The sequence below is a fragment of the Sciurus vulgaris genome, assembly GCF_902686455.1.
Source record: "Sciurus vulgaris genome assembly, chromosome: 3".
Lineage (NCBI taxonomy): Eukaryota > Metazoa > Chordata > Mammalia > Rodentia > Sciuridae > Sciurus > Sciurus vulgaris.
The window spans coordinates 20,296,951-20,321,250 of record NC_136463.1 but is presented as its reverse complement, the minus strand read 5'-3'; the positions used below and the strand labels follow the sequence as shown (position 1 = coordinate 20,321,250).

Sequence of the window (24,300 nt, the reverse complement as noted above, 5' to 3'; positions counted from 1 at the left end):
ATGTATGTGTGTGTGTCTAAACAACCATGATACCATTATCATGCCTAAGAAGTTAACAATTCCTTAATCTAGTATCTACTCTGGTCCCAAAAAAAATTGTTTTTCTTGAGACAGGGTCTTGCTAAGTTGCTTAAGGCCGATAAAGTGCAGTAAATCCTGAGAGATTTTACAAATGCTACATGATTTCTGTGGGTGTAGTCAAAATTTAAATACCAAGCAGACTTTGTTGTTGTTGAGATGGAGTCTCACTATGTTAACCAGGCTGACTTCTCCTCGGTGAAGCAGTTCTGCCTCAGCCTCCTAAGTAACTGGGACAACAGGCTTATGCCACTGCACCTGGCTTGACTTTTTAATGTAGAAGTTCCCAATAACTAAATTGTTCTGTTTTATTTAAGTAAAAGTCTTTATGGCATAGTTTGGCCACTAATTATTTCTTGGAAGAAACAATTCTGGTCTGGGGTTGTGGCTCAGAGAGAGAGCATTTGCCTTACATTGAGGTACTGGGTTCAATCCTCAGGACCACATAAAAATAAATAAATAAAGATATTTAAAAATTTTTATATATTTTTTTTGCTGATACTAGAGATTGAACCCAAAGACACTGCCCCTGAGCTATATCCTTACCCTCCCTAGGTGCTGAAATCACAGGCATGGACCACTGTGCCCAGCTGGAACAAATGAGATTTGGTTTAAAGGACCTACTAGAGCCAGGCCCAGGTGCAGTGGCACACACTTGTAATCCAAATTATAGAGGAGGCTGGGGGCAAGAGGATCACAAGTTCCAGGCCAGCCTCAGCAACTTAGTGAGGCCCCAGCAGCTTGGTGAGAACCTGTCTCAAAATTAAAAGGGCTGGGGATGTGGCTCAGTGGTAAAGCCCCCTTCAGTTCAACCCCCAGTACCATAAAAAAAAAGCACCTATTATAAATTTCCCAAGAATAAGGACATTGTTTCTCTTATTCACTGCTGTGTCTCAAGCCTAATCGATATTAGATCCTCACAGGTATTTGTCAAATGTTTGTTCAGTTTATAGAACCTTTCTAACCTGTATGTTTTTCCTTCTCATTCTTTCGCCCACTCTCTCAACTTTAGCCCCACAGGATGGAACCACAGGTTACTCTAAATGTGACTTTTAAAAAGGAAACTCAAAGCTTTCTGGTTTCAGATCCAGAAAATACAACTTGGGCTGATGTTGAAGCTATGGTGAGTATTACTTTATTTTGTTTCTCAGTGGTTTATATTTTTTCCAAAGGTAGCTATTTTTAGCAGTATTATTTCATGGCTGTTAAATCTGTCCTATTTACCATTTCTGGACCTTTTGGAAAATTGTGTTTGACAGGGATTCAGTATTTGTATAGAAGTTATGCCCTGATAAAGGGAACAAACAACTTAATTCCTTTTGAAGAGTTTACAAAGTGAAGGTAAAATTACTTTTATTTCAATGAGATAGGAGTTGGAAAACCTATTTATTTAGAAAGTCTGAGGAATTGACCCTGCCCAACCAGGCCTCAGAGGAATGTCTTTTGCCTGAGAGCAGATATGTAACTGTTGTTTGTCCACTACCAAGAATATAACTTGTGTTTTGCAAGAGCCTATTGATTGCTTTTATTGCCAGGTCAGAGGTTGGGTATCTAAAGTTGACCAGAAAAAACTCCCACAAGTGCTTAGACAACAATTTACCTGTCCCTTTTTCGCTTGGGCTTTTCCTTGTCTTCTGTTGCCCTGTGTACTCTTCTGATTTTGTTGGGTTTGCAGTGGTGAATGTTTTACTCTTATGTGCCTTTGTTTATCTAATGAAACCCTGGGGTAAAAGCCTGCCTTTATAAACTGGGCACAGTGTGGCACACCTATAGTCCCAGCTATTCAGGAGGCTGAGACAAGAGGATCACAAGTTTGAGGCTAGCCTGGGCAACTTAGACCCTGCCAAAATAAAAAAAAGTGCTCTGGTTTTTGTTTTGTCGTTTTTTTATTTTTGTTATTGTTGTTGTTTTTCTCTCTGTTCTCATGCATTGATTTCTTATTGCTTTAATTTGCATTGTTCTGACTACTGCCATTTATTTGTTAGCTATTCTTCTGATTTCCTCTTCCTGAATTTTCGGTATAATTTTACCCATTTTTACATGGCCTTTTTTTTTATTTTTATTTTTATTTTTATTTTTGTAGTACCAGGGATTGAACCCAGGACTACATGCATGCTAAGGAAGTGCTGAACCACTGAGCTATATCCCCAGCCCTGCCAGCCCTTTTCTTTAGTATTATTTTAAGATGGTCCTTCTGAGATACCCAGGCTGTCCTTGAATGTGGGATCCTCTTGCCTCAGCCTCCTGAGAGGAGTTAGGATTATAGGGGTGCACCATGGTCGCTAGCTTGAGTTGTTAATCTTATTATTAGCAGTTTTGCTTATGCCCTCTATGTGTTATGGATATTAACCTTTTGTCTATAACCAGTTACAAATATTTTTTCCAGTCTATTGTTTATCTTTTGACATCATGATTTTTTTTTTTTTTTTTTTAACCATATAAAATGTTTAATTTTGAGGCTGGGCTTGTGGCCCAGTGGTAGAGCTCTTGCCTGGCATACATGAGTCCCTGGGTTCGATCCTCAGCACCACATAAAAATAATATAAAGGTATTGTATCCACCTCCAAAACACAAATTTTTTTTTTTTTTCAGTGCTGGGGATTGAACCCAGGGCCTTGTGCTTGCAAGGCAGGCACTCTACCAACTGAGCTATACCACCAGCCCAAACAAAATTTTTTTTAAAAAATTATTTAATTTTTACAGGGCATGTTACACACACCTGTAAGCCTAGTGACTCAGGAGGCTAAGGCAGGAGGATCACAGATTCAAAGCCAGCCTCAGCAAACAACAATAACAACAACAAAAAAGGGATGGGAATGTAGCTCAGTGGTTAGAATACTCCTGGTTCAATCCGCAGTAACTTTTTTTTTTTTTTTTTTTTTTTTTAGTTTACAAATGTTTAGTTGTATATAGGGAAAAGTGCCCACCCTTTCCTTTATGACTTCTGGGTTTCTGTTACTAAACGACTTTTTGATGTCTGGATCATATAGCATTTGTTTTTCATTTGCAGGTAAAAGTTTCATTTGACCTGAATACTATTCAAATAAAATTACCTAGATGAAGAAATGAAAAGGTAAATTATACTATAACCCTCTTGCTAGGTATTCATAATAGGGATTCTTATTTCTCCATCATGGTATGGGGTTTGAAAAGTCAAGAATAGTGTTTATCTCATCTTGTGCGTGGTTTTTAAATATTTTTGATGATTGCATGTTCTAAGAAGGCGTGTAGCATCTCAGATGGAGTTGAAAAATAGGAAAAACAACATTAAAGAAGAATATCAGAAATTAAAATTATTGTAACAATCTTAGGTTCAAGTATAGAACAAGCTGCCATTTCGTTTATAATAAAAATAACAATGACTGACCTTTATTGAGTAGTTACATTGTATCAAACTATCAATAATACTATGTATTAGGTACACTATTATCATCTCTATTTTACCCATGAGGGAAATGGAGGCACAGAGAGGTTTAGTTTTAATTTTCTCACAGGCACAAAAAAGCTTGGAAGTAGTGGAGTATGGGTTCAGTTTATATCTTCTGACCTTCAGAGCCCAGGATAAGAACCAATACATAATGTTGCCTCTTGATGTACCTACCTGAAATAAAGGAAAAGACACAGTACTTAAAAGATAAATCCCTTAATTATTATTCATGAATAATACTGGAAAAACTGAACCCCCAACCTGAGATTTTTGTGTCTGTCCTGTTCCTAGTAAGAGAAATACTCAATTGATGACACTTTAAAATTCACTGTTCCTTTTTTCTTCTCTTTACAGGTATCCATTACAGTCAAGGTGAGTCCCTGGGAGAGGATATTTTCAGTTTTACTTAAATGCCTTAATCTGTTCAATTGAAGCATTGAGGGTTTCCACTTATACTCAGTCTTGCTATAATATTCATTTTAGAATAAAATGTGGTTATACTATAAATTGACATTGCACTCAGTCATCCACTAGCATTAGTTACATAGGGTTTTGTGTTTGTTTTTTTGCAGTGATGGGGGTCAAACCCAGGGTCTCATGAATCCTAGGCAAGCTCTCTACCACTGAACTACCTCCCCAGCCCTGGGTTTTTATTGTATATCATTTTTTGTACATAAGATGGTGCCTTTGAATAGCTTTAATGCAAAGTTCTCTTGTATTTAAGATGCTAATATCCAGGCATGGTGGTGCATAGCTATAATCCCAGCTATTCAAGAGGCTGAGGCAGGAGGATCACAAGTTTGAGGCCAGTCTGTGTAACTTGGTGAGAACCTGTCTCAAAATAAAAACAAAAAAGACCGGGGATGTAACTCAGTAGTAGAGGCCCCTGCATTTCCCCAGTACTGCCAAAAAAGAGAAAATAAATTTTTTTAATAAAGAAGATAGTAAACTAAGATTTCTTAAAAGACTTGTCTGTACTTTTTTTAAAAATAAATTCTATTGTGTATATCTAATGTATATAACATAGTATTATGAGATACATTCACATACTAAAATTATTATAGCAAAACAAATTAACATATCTATCCTCTCACATAGTTATCTATCCTCTGCCACCCCATGGCAAGAGCCACTGTAATCTATTCCTTTAGCAAAAATCCTTAATATGATCAACTATTATTAACATAGTCCTCATGTTGTACATTAGATCTTCAGAATTGACTATATTGAATATCACTGGTTTTTGTTTTGTTTTTTTTTTTTTTTTTTTTGTCCTTTTAGGAGAATATGAAGAAGCACTTAAGGTAATGGTTATTTAACCTTGTTTTCAAATAATTTTAAACAGATTGATTAAAACTTTAATTTCATTAGAAACTAGTAAATAAAAATACTGTGAAAACTATTTTTAGGGAGACTATGGTCAGAAGGGCATGCCTCTCAGCAAAAGGCAACTCCAAATAAAAAGTTTCTTCCAGAGCTGGGGCTGTAAATCAGTGGCAGAGCACTTACTAGGATGTGTGAAGCACTGGGCTCAATCCTGAGTACCACATAAAAATAAACAAGGGACTGGGGCTGTAGCTCAGTGGCAGAGCACTTGCCTAGCATGTGTGAGGCACTGGGCTCGATCCTTAGCACCACATAAAAATAAACAAATAAAGGCATCTGTCTGTCTACAACTACAAAAAAAAAATTTTTTTTAAGTTTCTTCCAGTTATTGTCTTATCTCATTGCTGGTCTTGGTGCCATTATCCTGTCATTTAAAAATGCAGAGAAGCTGGGCATAGTGTCATGCACCTATAGTCCTAGCCTGAGGCAGGAAGACCACGTGAGCTCAGCTTGGACAACATAGGGAGACCTTGTCTTTAACAAGTAAAAAAACAACAAAAATCCAGGTACATAGTCCTATGATTTTTGTTTTGTTTTGGGGGTTGAATCCTGGACTTCTCACATACTAGACAAGTGATCTACTACTGAGCTATACCACCAGACCAACTTGATGTTTTGATACACTATATTGTGAAATTATTATCACAGTTTAGCTAATTAACATATCCATCACCTCACATAGTTACCCATGAAGTGCTTTTTTAAATGAAATCTTAAGTGTAAGGTAGAAATACTGATTTAAAAAAAAAAAAAAAACAGTTAGGACCTGGACTTAGTGGCACATCTCTGTGATCCCAGCTGTTCAGGAGGCTGAGGCAAAAAGATCCCACAAGTTCAAGTCCAGCCTGGGCAACTTAATGATACCCTGTCTCAAAATAAGAACAAAAAGTGCTAGCTCAGTGGTAGAGCACTTGCCTAGCTTACCCGAAGCCCTTAGTACATTGACCAGTGTACTAAAGTCCAATCCTTAGTACATTGACCCCCTGCACACCAAAAAAAAAGAAGGAAAAAAAAGAAGTTACTGGTGACAGTGAGGTGGGGGGTACGTAGAACCGCATTGACATGCTCCTAAACTCTTAAAGATGTGACCACTTAAGGCTTGCTTTCCAATATATTATTGTTAGTAGAAAAGTAAATGATTCATTATGGGACATAGTTTTAAATTCCTCCAGTTTTGTTAGTCTAGGATTGACATTTTTGGAAAATAGAGATGAAAATTCAAAGATGGAGTGTTATATAAAAATCAGTTGAAAATCAGGCATTGTAAGTAATCTCAGCAACTAAGAAGAGTTAAGGCAAGAGGATTGCAAACTCAGGGCCAACCTTGGCAATTTAATGAGACCCTGTCTGAAATTAAAAAATGAAAAGGACTGAGAATGATGTAGCTCAGAGGCAAAGTGCCTCTAGATTCAATCCCTAGTACAAAAAAAAAAAAAAAAAAAGGAATAATTCAGTTAATGAAAAATCTCACCAAGTTGCTACACTAAAAACTTACTGTTTGGGTTTAACAACAAAACTACTCATAGTTAATAATCTTGGCAAGGAAACAGCAGAACAGATAGTAACGTATAGGTTGAGTAACACTTATCCAAAAATTAAGTGTTGGAATTTTCTTTTTCTTTTTGTATATATGCATATACTTAATGAGATATCTTGGCGACCAAAGTCTAAACTTTAAATTTAATTATATTTCACATACACCTTATACACAGCCTGATAATAATTTTTTACAATATTCCTAGTATACCAGCATTTTGACTTTAACTCATCATATGAGGTCAGATGTAGCATTTCCCACTTGTGGCACCATGCCAGTACACATAAAATTTTGGATTTGGTAACATTTCATAATTTTCAGATTGGGGAATGCTTGATTTATATTTATTTAGTAATGCAAACAAAAATCACCCAGTTCTCTAGCATAATTTACCACACTTCTATTCATGTGTTTTGAAATTTCCTCCGGGAAAGGAAAATCATACAATGTGTTTTGTTTTATAATATATGCTCTCAGATGGCAGTTAAGCAGGGAAACCAACTGCAGATGCAAGTCCATGAAGGGCATCATGATGTTGATGAAACTCCACTCCCAGTTGTAGCAGAAAAACGAGTAGCTGCCAGGACAGGGAGGAAGCCACTTGCACATTATTCTTCACTGGTGAGAGTCTTGGGATCAGACATGAAGACCCCAGAGGAGCCTGCAGCCCAGGTATGAAGAGATGAACCTGCCTATCCAATTCTCTCACCTTACATCGTATTTTCTTTTATATAAGATTTGAGAAAAAAAAAAAAAAGATTTGGGTATTCTCCAAAAATGTGGGAGTTGGCAAGGTGTGGTGGCACATATCCATATTCCCAGCAACTCGAGGCTGAGGCAAGAGGATTGCAAGTTCAAAACCAACCTCAGCAACTTAGCAAGACCCTGTCTCAGAACAAAAAAATAAGGGCTAGCGATGTGACTCAGTGGTTAAACAATACTGGGTTCAATCCCCAGTACCAAAAAAAAAAAAGTGGAAGTTATTGTGACCATCTGTCTGACTTTTTGAAACTGCTTGGTTTGCTTCTGGAAAAGGGGGAACAGAGTAGGTTAGAGGCTTTATTTCCTTTTGTACTCCTTTACGCTGTAACTTTTTAAAACCTTATGCATCTGTAATTTGACAAATTCAAAATAGTACACATCAGGGCAGTTAATTTAAATAGAAAAGGTAACCTTCAAGGTCTTGAATTGTGTTTTCATATAGCCATTTCCACTTACTCCATGTGACAAAGACCAGCCTCAAGACAAGCCCCCAGACTGGTTCACAAGCTACCTGGAAACAGTGAGTGTTCTCTCTGGATTGGGTTTTAGCAACACTGTTGGCCCAGGTGCAATGTGCAACAAATAGAAAGCTGAACCCAGATGGCTGCTGCCTCTGGTGCAGGTGAATCTTTAAGAGTGGTAGTTAGTGATTTCCAAACTTGGCACATGTAATCAGTAACACACTAACCTTTGCCAGGTGTGGTAGTGCACACCTATAATCCCAGCAACTCAGGAGGCTAAGGCGGGAGAATCCCAAGTTCAAAGCCAGTGTCAGAAATTTAGTGAGGCCCTAAACAATTTAGTAGAGACCCTGTCTCAAAAAAAAAAAAAAAAAAAAAATACTGGGGATGTAGCTTAGTGGTTAAGTGCCCCAGTATCCCCCCACAAAAAAAAAAAAGAAAAAAAGCAATAACCTTTGTATTGAGATATTAGTAAAAGAGGACATCTTAATTCTAATCATATAAGGAAAGGAGACAGGGCTGGGGATATAGCTTAGTTGGTAGAGTGCTTGTTACTATGCACAAGGCCCTGGGTTCAATCCCCAGTACCACCAAAAAATAAATAAATAAATAAGGGAGGGAAACAAATCTCTGTGCTTGAGAAGGAAGAAGCTAAAAATTTATTCATGAAAAGGATTTGCTATTTTCTTTGAACTAAGAATGGACCTTTTGTTACATTTCTGTTTATTTCATTCTGTAGCTATTAGGTGTTTATTATGTTCTTATACCATAGATGGTGATCTGTTGATATTGTTATAATACTTCCAATATTGGAACTGAGTTTTCCCCACCTTCTGCTCTGTATTCTAGTTCAGAGAGCAAGTGGTTAAAGAAACAGTTGAGAAGCTTGAACAGAAATTACATGAGAAGCTTGTCCTCCATAACCCACCTCTGGGTTCCTGTCCCTCAGAAGTCTCAATGCCTATTTCAGAGGAAACACTATTTCTGCCAGAAAACCAGTTCAGCTGGCATATTGCTTGCAGTAACTGCCAAAGGAGGATCATTGGTGTGCGCTACCAGTGTAGGTAAGCAGTTGCTTCGGCATAGCTAGGGGTTGATAGACCTTAAAGCAGTGACTTCCTAGCATCCTGAGTAGGTAAAGGAAAATTAGGTGTCTGAGCATTAGATGTTATAGCTCTGGATTGGAAGCACAAGCTACTTTTCACACATGTGTTTTGTGGGTTGAGGGATAATTATTCCAATTGCTGTGTTCAGATACATATTTGGATTAACAGGGCCAGACAAAATTATGTTCCCCAAAACAAAATTAGATTACTAGGGCTGGGGATGCAACTCAGTTGGTAGAGTGCTTGCCTTGCAAGCACAAGGCCCTGGGTGTTCAATCCCTAGCACCACAAAAAAAAAAAAAAAATTACCAAATTAGATTACTAAGGATAATTCCCCTCTGGATCCAAATGCTTTCATATCTTGCTTCCTCCCATAGATTGTCCCACAGAAATGGATACAAGTTAAATGTTTTTGTCCTCATTTTATTAATGAGGAACATTAAGACTTGGTATGGTCAGGTGACACGCTCAGATTACCACCAAGCTGGTAATGGAACAAATACAGAAGTCTGATCTTCACCTCCCTACCTGGGGTACCTATTATGCCATTCTGTACTCTGCCATTCTTTTTCCCAAGCCTCTGCCCATCTTACAACATCTGTGAAGATTGTGAAGCAGGACCATATGCCCATGATACTAACCATATCCTACTGAAGTTGCGGAGACCTGTTGTGAGTTCCTCTGAACCATTTTCTCAGTCAAAGTACTCTACTCCTCGTCTTCCTGCTGCTCTGGAACAAGTCAGGTAAAACCATATAGTTGGAGGTAAATGTTCTCTGTTTGGCTTCTTGGTGCTGGCAACACAAAATGCTAGTGATTAAAAAAATCTGGGGCTGCAGTTGTAGCTCAGTGGTAGAGTGCTTGCCTAGCATGTGAGACACTGGGTTCAATCTTCACCACATAAAAATAAATAAATAAAATAAAGGTATAAAAAATACAATAACATAAAATAAAAAAAAAAAAAAAATTCTGAGCCAGGTATGGTGGCACATGCCTGAAATTCCTGAGTCTTAGAATGCGGAGACAGGCAGATCACGGATTCAAAGCCAGCCTTAGCAATTTAGCAAGACCCTATCTCAAAATAAAAATGAAAAGAGTTGGGGATGTGACTCAGTGGTTATGCTCCTCTAGGTTCAATCCCTGGTATAAAAAAATAATCTAGTGAACTGGTATGGTGGCACACTCCTGTAATCCTAGTCACTTGGGAGGCTAAATCAGGAAGATTACAAGTTTGAGGCCAGCCCTAGCAATTTAGTTGAGACCCTGTCTCAAAAAGGGCTGGCATGTGGCTTAGCAAGTAGTAAAGAGCCCTGGGGTTCAATTACCAGTACTCAAAAAACAAACAAACAAAAAAGTGGTGATAATATATAGTGTCACAGAACTATAGATGGTCTCCTTATTTCAACTCCTTTTCATTGATGTGCTATAATGAAGGCAGCTATCCAAAGGTAATATAGTGGAAATAACTGTAAAAGAATTTAAGAAACTAAACTAGACATTGACACTGATGCCTGCAGTTGGCTTCAAATTGCTTTGAGATTTGTTTGTGAGTGCTTTTTTGTTTTTGTTTTTTAAAAATGTTCATTTATTATCTCACAGGCTCCAGAAACAGGTTGATAAGAATTTTCTTAAAGCAGAAAAGCAGAGATTGCGAGCTGAGAAGAAACAGCGTAAAGCAGAGGTTAAAGAACTTAAAAAGCAGCTTAAACTTCACAGGAAGATTCATCTTTGGAATTCCATCCATGGACTGCAGAGCCCCAAGTCTTCTTTGGGCCGATCTGAGAGCTTGTTGCAGTCTAACACCCTGATGTAAGCCTAGGGCCATGGTGGGGATCAAGAACTTCAGTTCCAGCTCTCTAAAACTGTGACTTCAGCTTTATTTACTTATTATTTTATTCTTTCAAGTTAGGGGTTTCTCTGGGTTGCCTAGTCTGATCTTGAACTCCTGGGCTCAAGCAATCCTCCTGCCTCAGCTTCTCAAGTTACTGAGGTTACAGACATGTGCCACTGTGCTTGGCTAGCCATCTTCTGTCTTATCCATTGGCAGCTCCTAATATCCACACCCTTAAAATTTCCCATTCTTTGGACAGGGGGTGTAGCTCAATGGCTGAGCATTTGCCTAGCATGTGCAAGGCCCTAGATTCAATTCCAGTTCCTCAAGAAATAATAACTTCCCATTCTCTGATCCTAGCTTGATTAAAGGGTGGTTTAATGATTATTTTTAACATTTGCTTTGCTGCCTTCAGAAAGAAAGACAGAAACTAGTAAGGCTCAGAACTGGGGTGGTTGTGATCGCTTTTTTGTGGAGGCAGTATAGATTTGAAGCAAAAGGAAAAAGTGTTTTAAGAGCCTTACATTCCAGTTGTTTTTATGAACCCTTTTAATTGTCCTCATCATGTTTTGGTTTATGGGTTAGGGGCTATAGCATAGCAGTAGAGTGCTTGCTTATTAGCATTCCTGAGGCTTGGTATTTGATCCTCAGTGCCACCAAAAAAAAAAAAAAAAGAAAGGACAGTTTTTTGTTGTTTTGTTTGTATGGTACTAGGGTTAAACCCAAGAGTATTTTACCACTGAGCTATATCCCCAAGTTCTTTTTATCTTTCATTTTGTGACAGGGTTTTGCTTAGTTGCTTACAGTCTCACTGAGTTGCCCAGCTGAACTTGAATTTGCAGTACTCCTACCTCAGTCTCCCAAGTTGCTGGGATTGCAGGTGTGCACCACCATGCCCAGTAGCACTTTATTATTATTATTTTTGGGGGGTGGGAAGTATTAGGGATATAATGCAGGGGCACTTCACCACTGAGCCACATCTCCAGCCCTTTTTTATCTTTTATTTTGAGACAGAATGTCACTAAGTTGCTGAGACTGGCTTTGAACTCGCAATTCTTCTGACTTAGCCTCCCAAGTCACTGGAATTATAGGCATGTGCCACTGTGCCTTGCTCAGTATTTTTTTTTTTTTTTTAATATTTTTTAGTTGCCAGTTGATCTTTATTTTATTCATTTATATGTGGTGCTGAGAATCGAACCCAGTGCTTCACACATGCTGGGCAAGCACTCTACCACTGAGCCACAACCCCAGCACTCAGTATTATTTTTAAGGCAAATGCATTAGTACATCCTCAAGAGTCAGTCAGCTTCAAGAGTCAGTATGAGATATTCCTAAGCCATCACAGCCAACAGCACGTTACTAAGCATCTGAATTTGTCTTCAGGCTTCCTTTACAACCCTGTGCCCCAGTTATGCCAACACTCAGTGCAGCATTTGTGGATGAGAATCTGCCTGATGGGACTCACCTTCAGCCAGGAACCAAGTTTATAAAACACTGGAGGATGAAAAACACAGGAAATGTAAAGTGGAGTGCAGACACAAAGGTATTTTTTTTTTTTTTCCCCACAAAAAGTGAAGATGAGGTAATTTGAAATGCCATAGTGTTCAGCTAACAAGCTTTCTTTCTCTCGTCACTGTTCTTTTCAGCTCAAGTTCATGTGGGGAAACTTGACTTTGGCTTCTACAGAAAAGAAGGATGTTTTGGTTCCCTGCCTAAAGGCAGGCCATGTGGGAGTTGTGTCTGTGGAGTTCATTGCCCCAACCTTGGAGGGAACATATACTTCCCATTGGCGTCTTTCTCACAAAGGCCAGCAGTTTGGGCCTCGAGTCTGGTGCAGTATCATAGTGGATCCTTTCCCTTCTGCAGAGAGCCCTGATAACATTGAAAGGGGCCTGGTCAGCTCAAGCAAAGCTGATGATCTCACCTGCCAGCAAGAGGTGAGGATTGATAGACTTTGGTTCAGTATGCCAAGGTATTTTTTCAAAAGTTAGGGAGCGTATGAATTAAACTAAAATAAGGGGTTGGGGAGATAGCTCAGTTGGTAGAGTACTTGCCTTGCAAGCACAAGGCCGTGAGTTCGATCCCCAGCACCACCAAAAAAAAAAACAAAAAACCCTCACTCATAGCTGATTGTTCTTTCAGAAATCACAAAAGGTTAGTGTGTTGGGCATCTTTCTGATATAACAAAATACCTAAGATAATTAACTTAAAAAGAGAAAGGTTTTGGGGCTGAGGATATAGTTAAGTTGGTAGAATGCTTACCTGGAATGCACAAGGTCCCTGGGTTTAGACTCCAGCACGACAAAAAAAAAGAGACAGAGATGGTCTTTTTGTGGGTTTGCTTTTTGTTTTGATACTGGGAATTGAACCCAGGGATGCTTTACCACTGAGCTACATTCCCAGCCGTTTTTATTTTTTATTTTGAGATAGGGTCTTATTAAGTTGTGGAAGTTGGCTTTGAACTTGGAATCTTCCTCCTTCAGCCTCCTGAGTCACTGGAATTATGGGCAGTTGCCATCGTACCTGACCCTCTACTATTTTAATTCTAAAATTATCAGTTTTATTTTTAATGTAGTTCTTGTGTGTGTATGAGTTTCTTGGCAGTGTTATTTGTTTCTGTTTTTGTTTTTTTTAGGGGGAGGCATTGTGAGCCTGCTGCTGATGTGCTTTTGAGGGCCTAAATTTGTCCCAAATGGTTTGATCCTTATAGGTTCTTCTGGCTAAAGAAGAAATTCCAGTGGGTAAAGTGACTGAGCAGACAGAAGGAACAGGAACCTGCATCGTACAGAAGACAAAAAATGTTTCCAGCGAGAGAGAGCTCTACATTCCATCTGTGGACCTTCTGACTGCACAGGTAGAAGATTCAGCACTTTGAGGGCAAGGGACAAAAAAGAGCACCTTGAGGAAAGTTTTTAACCTGTTGCAGAGAAGGAAGTATAGTCATAGGTGGTTCACAGGCAAATGTATTTAAAAGGAAGAGATCACACATGGAAGTGAGTTTCTAAACTGAGTTTTCTCTAATTGACTTGGGAACTCAGTCCTGTGCTTCACCATAACTTCCCTTTAGTTGCCTCTTTATTTTAGCCTGTCTGGGCTAAATGCACCCACGGTGTTTTCTCTGATTCTTGCTGTTTGGTCATTTGAACATCTAGTTCCCATTAACTTTTCTTGTTTTCACTTGACTAAGGAGAGGCATGAATTTGAACACTTGAATTCAGGATGGTCTGCAAATGAACTACATGTCCCATCAAAACAAAACAGCTCTAGGGTGCACTACAAGCAGCCTAACATGTTCTGTATTTTTTTTTTTTTTTTTTTTTTTTTTTTTAAATAGGACCTGCTATCTTTTGAGCTGTTGGATATAAACATTGTTCAGGAGTTGGAGAGAGTACCTCACAACACACCTGTGGGTAAGACCTTCACTCAGTTCATCTTGGTTATGTTATTATCAGGCACAAAGGTACTATACACAAAGGTACTATAGCCTATGCTCTGGTGGTTGGTGTTTTATTCTGAGGAAATGGATGGCAAGGATTTCTCCCAGAATGTGATCATAAAGCTGCACCCATGGGTCCATTTTCCTTCTTTTCCCATTGTCTGTCAGAAGCAACATGAAAGTTTGTGCAGGGCTTCCCCACCATAGAAGGACCCTTTTCTCTGTTTTCCTTCCTTTCTTCCTTTACATTTCATGATTTTGTGTCTTGGCTGTAGTCTTGCAGGCCAAGTAACTGGTTATGATCCTTTCCAAATTGGTTGAACTGTCTGAGGTAGTTGCACACCTGTTGATCTACAGGTGTTGAAGCATATCTGGTTTTATTTTAGCCCTGCAGGAGGCAAGAAACCTATGAACTGCTACTTCTGGACACTGATTGTTTATGATGTGATGCTTTTTCTCAGTTGATGGTTCTCCTGTCTTCAATTCTCCAGATATGACTCCCTGCATGTCTCCTCTGCCACATGACAGTCCTTTAATAGAGAAGCCAGGCTTGGGGCAGATACAGGAAGAAAGTGAAGGGGCGGGATTTAAAGCACTTCCTGGTAAGGGGTTAAGTATCTGTAATGTATTTGCAGCCACCCTTTCCATACCACATCCATTTCTAACTATTTCTTACTAACCTTACCTTAGCATGTAAATGGGTGTCCCAGAGCATCTCACTGGTCTCCCTACATGGCACAGAGAGCAGCTATTCCTTGACCTAGTCTTAGCATGAATAATGAATAATAAAAGGCCTCAAATCTTGAAACACTAGGTGCAGACGAGGTTTATGTCTCTTTCAGATTCCACAGTACCTGCAAAGAGGAAAGCGGAGAACATTGCTTCAGTGGAGGAAGCAGAAGAAGACCTGAGTGGGACCCAGTTTGTGTGTGAGACTGTAATCCGATCCCTTACCTTGGATGCTGCCCCAGACCACAACCCACCTTGCAGACAGAAGTCCCTGCAAAGTAAGTCTCCCTGCATTTCCACCAGCTAACAGGGTGACACCTGAATTGTGATTGCCAGACCTGAACAGTTAGAAGTGCTCTTCTTCACTGAGAGGTGAGGAGGCATGATCTTTGTTAGAAACTATTCACCTTTATTCTTTTGACTACACCTGCTACCTGACTCTTCTCATTAGAGAATCAGGAGCAAAGAAGCCACTCTAGTTAGGTGCCATTGCACACACCTGTAATCCCAGCTATTCTAGAGGCTTAGGCAGGAGGATCCCAAGTTCAAGGCCAGCCTGGGCATAGCAAGACTCCAACTCAAAATAAATATTAGAACTGGGGATGTAGCTCAGTGGTAGATCACTTGCATAGCATGTACAGAGTTCTGGGTTCAGTCTTCAGTACACCACACAAAAAAAAAAGATGAAGAAGATGCCCTAACTCATTTCTGCACCTTCTCAGGGACAGAATTACAACTGCATACCACAGAGGAACAGCAGCCAGTTGTTTTGCCTGGATTCTGCAGAAAGGAGTCTTCCTGTAAGTTGACAGAGCCTCCTCAGCAGAGACCCCTCTTGGCAACTGAGTTGTCTGCTTTCTCCAAGAGCAAAATAGTCAGAAATAGTGAGAAGCAGCAGTACCAAACTTAAGTTTCTCAGGATTAAATCCTGCTGTAATACTCTGTAATGGAAAATTCTAGATATCAGATAAGTAGAGCCAATAGTATGTATTTTAAGAACTGTTCAAAAATTCAAATTCTGGTGCATAAAAATAATATAGAGCCAGGAGGACATAAGTTCGAGGCTGGCCTGGGCAACTTATTGAGATTCAGTCTCAAGATTAAAAAGGTGGAGGTGGGGGCACTGGGGATGTAGCTCAATGGTAGTGTGCCCTTGGTTTAATCCCAAGTACCACCAAAAAGAAAAAAAGGAAAATCTCTATTATAATGAAATTTGATCTATACTTTTAAATTTGACTTGTCTCACTTTTGTTTAAAGTATACACATATATTATGTATATTTATGCTTTTTTTAGACATGTAAATGTGTAACAAAAAGCCCTAGAAGGACTTAGATCAAAATGTTCATTATTATTCTAACAGGATTTTGGGTATCTTTTTTATGTCCTTTTTCCTTCCTCCATGTCCCAATTTTTTCCCTCTGAGTATGCATCACTTTTACAGAGAAGGAAAGCAGTCATACAGCCTTGCACCTGATGTTTTCTCTTTGTACCACTGGTAGCTAATGTATCCAGGTTTTTTTTGTTTTATTTCGTTATTTTTTTTTTTATTTAGTTTTGTTACCAGAGAGTGAACCAGGGGTTTCCAACCACTGAGACACAGCTCTTTTACTCTTTGAGACAGGGTCTCACTAAGTTGCTTAAGGCCGACTCAGCCTCCTGAGCCTCTGGGATTACAAGCATGTATTACTACACCCAGTTAGTGTGTCCATTTTGATTTCAACCCTGCCTCAGTATATTAACCATCATACGAAGAGGAAAAAGGATGGGTTCTTCTCCTTTTCAGATTTGTATTGCTGGGCTGAAGGTAGAGCGCTTGCCTAGCACGCATGAGACCCTGGTTTCAATCCCCAGTACAGCAAAAAAGAAAGATTTGTATTGCTTGTCAGGAGCCTGGATGTTTGTGCCCACCTTGTTTTTGTGAGCTTTGGTTCTTTTGGGTTTTGCATAGCCTTTAAACTTAGAATACAGCCTTGGCTCCAGTAGCAGCCCTTCCCTTTGGTTCTTCCCTCTCCTGTGGCATTTGTAATTCTAGCTCATGATCCACAAAACTTTACCAAGTAAGGATAGCACCAGAGGCTGCTCTTAGAATTCTACATTCAATTGATTACTTTCATCCTTTAGTGAAGTTTGCCTTGCCTGAAGAAGGACCACTTGGAGATGAGAGGGAGGAGATTGTCATGGAGGAGGAGGAAGAGGAGGAACTCAAAGATGAAGTTCAGAGTCAGTCCTCTACTTCCTCAGAGGATTATATCATCATCCTACCTGAGTGTTTTGATACCAGCCGCCCCCTGGGGGACTCCATGTACAGCTCTGCGCTCTCACAGCCAGGCCTGGAGCGAGGGGCTGAAGGCGAGCCTGGGGTTGAGGCTGGACAGGAACCAGCAGAGGCTGAGGAGAGACTTCCTGGAGAGGAGAACCAGCCACAGGAGCACTGCATCAGTGACATCCTCACAACCTCACAGACTCTGGAAACAGTGCCCCTAATCCCAGAGGTAGTGGGCCTCCCACCACCACTGCCCAGGTACCATTCACACCTGCCTCATCCGGGGTGTTCTTTAGAGATGAAATAGAGTGGGAGGAGACAAATTAATCTCAAATCCTGTTCTTTCATCTGTTTGGGAAAAGACTGTTTCCCATAGTGAAGTCTGAATCTAGATGAATAAAAGTTGTATTTTCCAGTATTCATGGATTTGGAGTTTAAAGAAATACTTGTTTTAGTCAACCTTTAGTTATCTGAGTATAGTTTGTCTACTTATTTTTTGATAATTGAGAACCGTTTTTAAACACAAACATCTCTGGACCTTCCCTTATTCTATTGATTCATGGGTAAAGGCAGCAGAAATTCATTCATACATTAACCCAAAACATCATTAGGAAGTTAAGACTGTTATGGAAAAAAACACTACAAAACCAGATAGAAATTATTTAATTTTCTACTGAATCTGAATCATTGCTTGCTCCTAATAGTATAAAAGTGGTGGAGACTTGACTGTAAATTTAAACCATTCTCCCAGGAAGCTAGACATTTCCCTTTATTTACACCACTTGAAGTAGTGGGGAAGTAACCAGACTGAAGCCATCTTTCTAGCTTAACTGTGGTTAAACAGGAAAACCAGGAGTAGAATGCAGCCCTCCTGATGGGATTGCTAAGTTCTCACGTGTGATCTGGATCAAAAATGTAAACATGCTATAAAGAATTTGGCTGTGCTGTGTTTACATTTCTCCATCATTACCATAGATGGTTTTGTTTTTCATGAATAGATGTTTTTAACTTATTTGGAATATTGTATCTTTCTGAAAGGAGCCCTCCTTGTGTACAACATGGTTCCCCAGGAATGGATTTACCAGTTACCATACCAGAAGTTTCTTCAGTCCCTGACCAGATCAGAGGAGGTAATGCATAGCTTGAATTTCATCTCTTTCTTCGTTCCTTTCTAATGGAAGCCAGGTATAAATAGGCTCTCCATCTTCACGATTCTTGGCAGTTTTTAGAAACTTGCCTTTTCCCTCTTTCTGCACTCTTCCCTCATACTCTCTTATTTCTATTCTCTAGCTAAATATTTATTAAATGAGACCTGATAGAGGTAGGCATTGTGCTGTAGTGGACAGCACAGTTTGGAATCAGGCTAGTGTAGGTTCCAACTCCAGTTTCACCTTTCCTGACTGTGACCTTGTGGAAGTCCAATTGGTTTATAATGCCTGTGGGTCTGTTTCCTTACCTACAAAATCAGGATGATAGAACTCAATGTGGTGGCATAGAACTGATGTGGGAGGATTTCTTGAGCTCATATATCCAAGACATACCTGGGTGCCAGGTGTAGTGATACACAGCATAATCCCAGTGACTCAGGAGGCTGAGGCAGGAGGATCACAAGTTCGAGGCCAACTTCAGCAACGTAGTGAGACTCAAAACAATTTAGCAAGACCCCGTGTCAAATAAAAAATGAGAAGGGCTCGGGGGTGTGACCCAGTAATTTAGCACCCCTGAGTTTAATTTCTGGTCTATAAGTAAATAATAAAAAAAATACCTACTTGGGCAACAGAGCGAAATATACCATTTCCCCCTGCCTCCTCCTAAAAAAATCTGGACAAATAGCACTGTGAAGTTGTGAGTAGATTCTCAAAATCACTTCTTACTGTTCCCCAAAAGGTCAAATGTAAAAGTATTTGAAAACTAATGTATTGGTATGATAAGATTGTACACTTAATTTTTCAGGTTCAGTAAACAGTCACCTTACATTTCTGGATAATTTCTGTGTATCGCCTTACATTTCTGGATAGTTTCTCTGTGTCACTTCTCTAAACAGAACTTCCAAAATCTTCACAAAAAAAAGAGAGAGATTTCAAACATGGAACAGATTGCCACCCACCTCTATAATAGCTGTGATATGAGTAGGATACACTAGGTGCTTATGGATGCTGCGTCTAACCAACAGCTCTTTTGCTTTTAGAGCCCAGAGGCTCATCAGGACTTGTAAACAGCAGACAGAAGAGCTATGACCACTCAGGTAATGACCTTGTGCAGTCTCTGCTTCAGAAGCAGGTGGATATCCTAGTATTGCTTCTGCTTTAAACAGCCTCTCAGAGCATGTGCTCATCTTCAGAGAGAAGAGCCCTCATTTTTTCTTGTTCTGATTTCACCTAAGACTTCTGAGCAACACTGGACAGAGGGCTACAGCTGATATTTAAGTGTTTTCACATTCCAGACAAAAAAGGAGTATCTTAAGTTCATCTCACCCTTAGTGCTAGAGAAGGCAGGAAGGTTAAGCCAGTGTGCATCTTAGTGATTTTTTTAATAGACACACTTGCCTCTCTGAGATGAGCAGTCAGTACCCCAGCGTGTCTGTGACTACATTAATTTTCCACTAGGACTGAAAGCTGTCATGATAACCAGAGTGGTATGATTCCTGCAGTGCCCATACCTCGTACCTGTAGAGCTGGGCCCTACATCAAACCAAGATAGCTAGAAAACTGAAGAAATAATCACATTCTTTTTTTACATCTGATTTTTTTTTCCTCTTAAGGAAATTTCATTTTCTTTCAAGGATTAGCACCCAGATTATCTTGTAAGAAGGTAATGGTTCATTGTATTTGGGGAGATAATTTGGTTTTCCTCTACAGGAACCACCATGGGAGCAGCATTGCTGGAGGACTGGTGAAAGGGGCTTTGTCTGTTGCTGCCTCTGCATACAAGGCCCTATTTTCTGGGCCACCAGTCACTGCACAGGTTAGTGTCTGTTTTATTTTCCTGAAACTCAACTCACAAATCACCAATGAAAATGATGACATATCTGGATTGGCTAGTAACTTGACATTATGGAAAGAGCATAGGCTTTAGATTTAGTCTTTGGTTAACACACAACTCTGCTACTTCCTAGATATATGATTTTAGTCAAGTTGTTTTAGGGAGGAAAGGAGAAGGACCTAGTGTTTGTTGAGATCTGCATGTCCAGGTGTTGACACTACAAGATGAATAAGACACTGGTTCTTGCCCAAAGATCATGGGAAACAAGGGAGGTAAATGCATTTATAGTATGGGGTAAGATATTATGCTGGTGCAGTCAGACAGATGAAACACCTCAACCTAGTAGGACCAATGGCTTCCTGGTAGATAATACATGAACTGAGTCCTAAAGGATAAAGCAAGTGTTTGCCAAGAAAGGGTGAATAGAGTATTGTAAGCCAGGCGTGATGGACGCCTGTAAATCCAGCTACACAGTAGGCTGATGCAAGAGAATCACAAGTTCAAGTCAAGCCTGGGCAATTCAGCAAGACTTGTCTCTTTAAAAAAAAAAAAAAAAGGTATTGTAGACAAAGAGAATAAGCTAGTAAGAAAGACTTGGAAATATTAGTGTAGAGGGTGTTTTGGTCTGAGAAGAGGAAGAGGAAGAAGAGGAAAGCTCAACAGTAGGTTAAGGGGTTGGATTTTATTTTTTTAAAACTAATGAAGAGCCATAGAAAGTTTTTAAGGAAGTGATTTAACATGATCATATTTGTTCTCAGTGAGATTACTCTGCTATACTCTGGAGGCTTGGATGAAGCCAGTAAAGAAATCCATATGAAAACCCTTGTATGTAGCTGGAAAGGAAGACTAGAACTAATTAAAGACATAAATGGCAGAACTTGGTGACCATGATTAAGTGACTAAAAAAGAAGTCAAGGACAAATCCCAAGTCTCTGTGTTACACACACAGTTCATAGTACCATGCATTAAGAGAGGCTATGCAGGCAGGATATATTTGAGTAAGAAAAGAGGTCAGTTTTGAGTAGGGTTGTGTTTGAGGCATATTCTAGTAAAAATAAAAATAACCAGAGTAAGTACAGTTGGATAAATACATCTGAATCACAGGGGAGATTTGGCTTGGTGCTAAAGTTTGAGAATCTTCTTGCGTACAGGTTGTAGTATGGGCCATGTGGATGGATGAGATTATCCAGGACGAATGGGGAAGGCAAGAAGGAACATTAAGGATCAGGGAAAAGAAGAGCCTGCAAAGAAGACAAAACTAGAAAGAAAACAAGAATTCTCTACTGGAACTTAGGAGGTTTTAATGAGAGGGATGTATTCAACGGTGTTAGCTGCTGCAGAGAGGTGCAAACCAGAGATGAGGAATTTTGAGAGTTCAAGTTTGCCTCACTTTCCAATAGCTTGGCTACAAAGAGAAAAACAGGGCAGCAGTGCTGGGCATGGTAGTGCATGCTTGTAATTCCAGCCATTGGAGGCTGAGGCAGGAGGATCATAAATTCAAGGCCAACCTCAGCAACTTAGCAAGACCCTGGCACAAAATTTCAAAAAGGGCTGTATATGTAGCTCAGTGGTGGTAAGGCACCCCTGGGTTCAAGCCTCAATGCTGGGAAGGGAAAAAAAAAAAAAAGGGCAAATGCCAGAAGGAGACATTTGTAAAGATGAGTGAGACTTGAGATGGGCAAGCCAGAAGTGAAAGGGGTTAACAATAAAAATAAGAAGATAATTAATGAAGAAATATTTCTGAAGTGGTAAGAGGTAAAGAGATACAAAGCAAAGTATATGTGGAAAGATTAAACCTGGAAAAGAGGATTGATAGTCTATCCTGAAATAAGAGGAAGAAGGGAACATTGGAATTAGGTGTAGAGGAAAATCATCAGAGACTGCTCAACATGTTTACATACTTTCAACAGTCGTACAAATAGAGGTATGATGTGTCTACATTTCATAAATTCAGGGATTGACACTCAGCCTAATTGGTGAGTAAATGGTAGAGTGGGGATTTGGGCCTAAGCCTCTCTGCCTCCAAAGTCAGTCATCTTTCTGCTCTGCAGCCCCTGCATCCCCAATCTGTAAAGTAGAAATAATAACAGAGCAGCCATTGTTAGGAGGATTTAAGAAAGTAATTTTGGCTACAACAGGGCTCGGTTTAAAGAGGGAAGTAGTGAATGTTAGCTTCCTCATAACTTGAACCACTTTATTTTGAAGGAAAAAAAGTCAAAAATGCTACCCAGGAAATAATTTCTCAAGCAGTTTTTGTCTAGATCCTGTGCATATCAGACAGACCATCTTCCTGTAACAGTCTCTTTCCCTGCTCATATTTGCTTCATCATCACAATAACCTTCATGTTTATAGTGCCTCTAAGGCTTGTTTTCTACTTCTACCTCATCTGTCCAAAGAATGCTTCTTTCTGAACGTCCTCTCTGAAGCCTTCTCCTAATTCTAAGGACAGTTCATCATCTCCCAGCTTTGCCCTCTCTGGATACTGACAGACCTAATTTGAAGCATTCCCCCTCAGCTCAAAAGACCCATTAATATGTCAGGTGGACAGGAATGTTATAGCCTTGCATCTAGTTTCTTTGCATTTTGAATAAATTTGGAAAGACTAGTATGAAAAGATAATAAAAATTTGCAGGATAAACAAATTATACAGAAAATGTTGTCTACTTTTCTTGTCTGCACAGCCAATAGTTTCTGAAGACCAGACAGCAGCCATGATGGCCCATCTCTTTGAAATGGGGTTCTGTGACAGGCAGCTGAACCTAAGGCTATTGAAGAAACACAATTACAACATCCTGCAGGTTGTGACAGAACTCCTTCAGGTCAACAACAATGACTGGTATAGCCACCGCTATTGAGGAGTGACCTTGTATTAAATAACTGCCTGCTGCTCAGAGATGATCTTTATTCTTTCATTGGGGTTTGGGGTAAAAGCCCTTGCTTGTTTTTTAATCTGATGAATCTGTATAGAGACCATCATTGAATTGTCAAGACAATACCCATTTCAATATATTTTGGAGCAAATCAAAGTCTAGAACTTAAATTTTCACTTTAGGAATTGGATGAATAGTAGGAAGCCAGTTTTTCAATTGATTGGGATAAAATTCCCTTCTCCATTTCAGTGCATTGAAGAGTGTAATTTGAACTTCCTATAGAGCCTTTTTTTTTTTTTTTTTCCCCCCTGCTTGTACTGAAGTTGAAGATTTTTGTTTGGTTCATGTGAATGTTTTTAATGGGGATATCTGTTGTCAGTTTTTTAAACTGGAAGTTGTTTTCAAGAACTATTCTTATAATTTCTGTAACCAACCCCAAGCCTCAGTAACTATGTGGCATTGAAAGGACACAAGCATGATAGAAATATTGCTACTCTTCCTTTCTCAAGGAGAAAGTTATTTCCCTGCAAGAATTATTAGTAAATGACACTGTTGCTTTCTGAGGACCACATTGGTGTGTTTGAGTATACACCTTTCAGGAATCTCATGAAAGGAGGGAAGAGTGTGCTAGTTAATCCACCAGCACCTAGTGAGCAGTGTCTATTGTAGTAATTTTGCATATATTTTTCTTTTATTTAAGAGAAAAAAGTAGTGTGAAATATTTTGCTAGTCTTATAGGGAAGGAAACTACCCCCTGTGTTACTTAAAGGGAAAAGTCAGTTTAACAGTTACCTTTTTCTTAATGTCAGGACAGATCTTATTTTACAGTAGAATAAGGGAAGTGGAAACAGGTGGAAGGCAGGTGCCTGTGTTAATCTCGGTAAAGTTCAGGATTGGTCAAGTGGGTGTGGTGGGGCAAATAGGATATGCTGATGACTTCTTGAATGTTTGAAATTCTTTCAAAGGTTATCTAAAACAGGAAGTAGTGGTTGGTGTTTAGCAAAACCTAGATGGGGCAAACTCACTGAAAAAGTTTGATTTAACCCCAGGGTGAGTGGGAAAGAGCTTGCTCCCAGGGACCCAGGTGCTCATTCTGTTTATAGAAGGGAGTCATGGGAACAGTTAGAGAAGGAAGAGGTAACAAAACGCTAAAGATTTTTCATGAAAATGACTTCCTGAAAAGGAAAAATCTGAACCCCAACTCTAAGGGGTAAGGATAGTGAAAATAGTATTATTTAACCTGGTTGATATTTATAATGAATGGCAATTTTAATTAGTCATGATGATGTTTATTTACAGTATAACTCTTGAATGCTACTTAATAAACCAGAATTCAGACTACAAGCCAACCAGGCTCTTCATTATTTAAAACGTTTTCATCTGGGCTTCTGGGTAGAAGGCCAGACAGCGAGAGAGCGAGGGAGCGGCA

At 39.5% G+C, this 24,300-nt stretch overlaps 1 protein-coding gene across 1 annotated transcript; it reads left to right on the top strand.

The window, feature by feature from the left end:
* The first annotated feature begins 1,090 nt into the window (after positions 1-1,090).
* On the top strand, positions 1,091-24,215 carry NBR1 (NBR1 autophagy cargo receptor). Its single transcript, XM_079133488.1, is given in 20 exon segments — positions 1,091-1,201; positions 3,089-3,127; positions 3,129-3,151; positions 6,863-7,100; positions 7,633-7,710; positions 8,501-8,715; positions 9,335-9,502; positions 10,357-10,566; positions 11,972-12,131; positions 12,235-12,525; positions 13,299-13,442; positions 13,923-13,998; positions 14,516-14,626; positions 14,867-15,031; positions 15,476-15,553; positions 16,877-17,276; positions 18,057-18,148; positions 19,207-19,262; positions 19,875-19,982; positions 22,683-24,215. Coding segments are annotated over 20 exon segments (2,928 nt in total). The 5' UTR covers positions 1,091-1,099; the 3' UTR covers positions 22,857-24,215.
* The last annotated feature ends 85 nt before the right edge of the window (positions 24,216-24,300 follow it).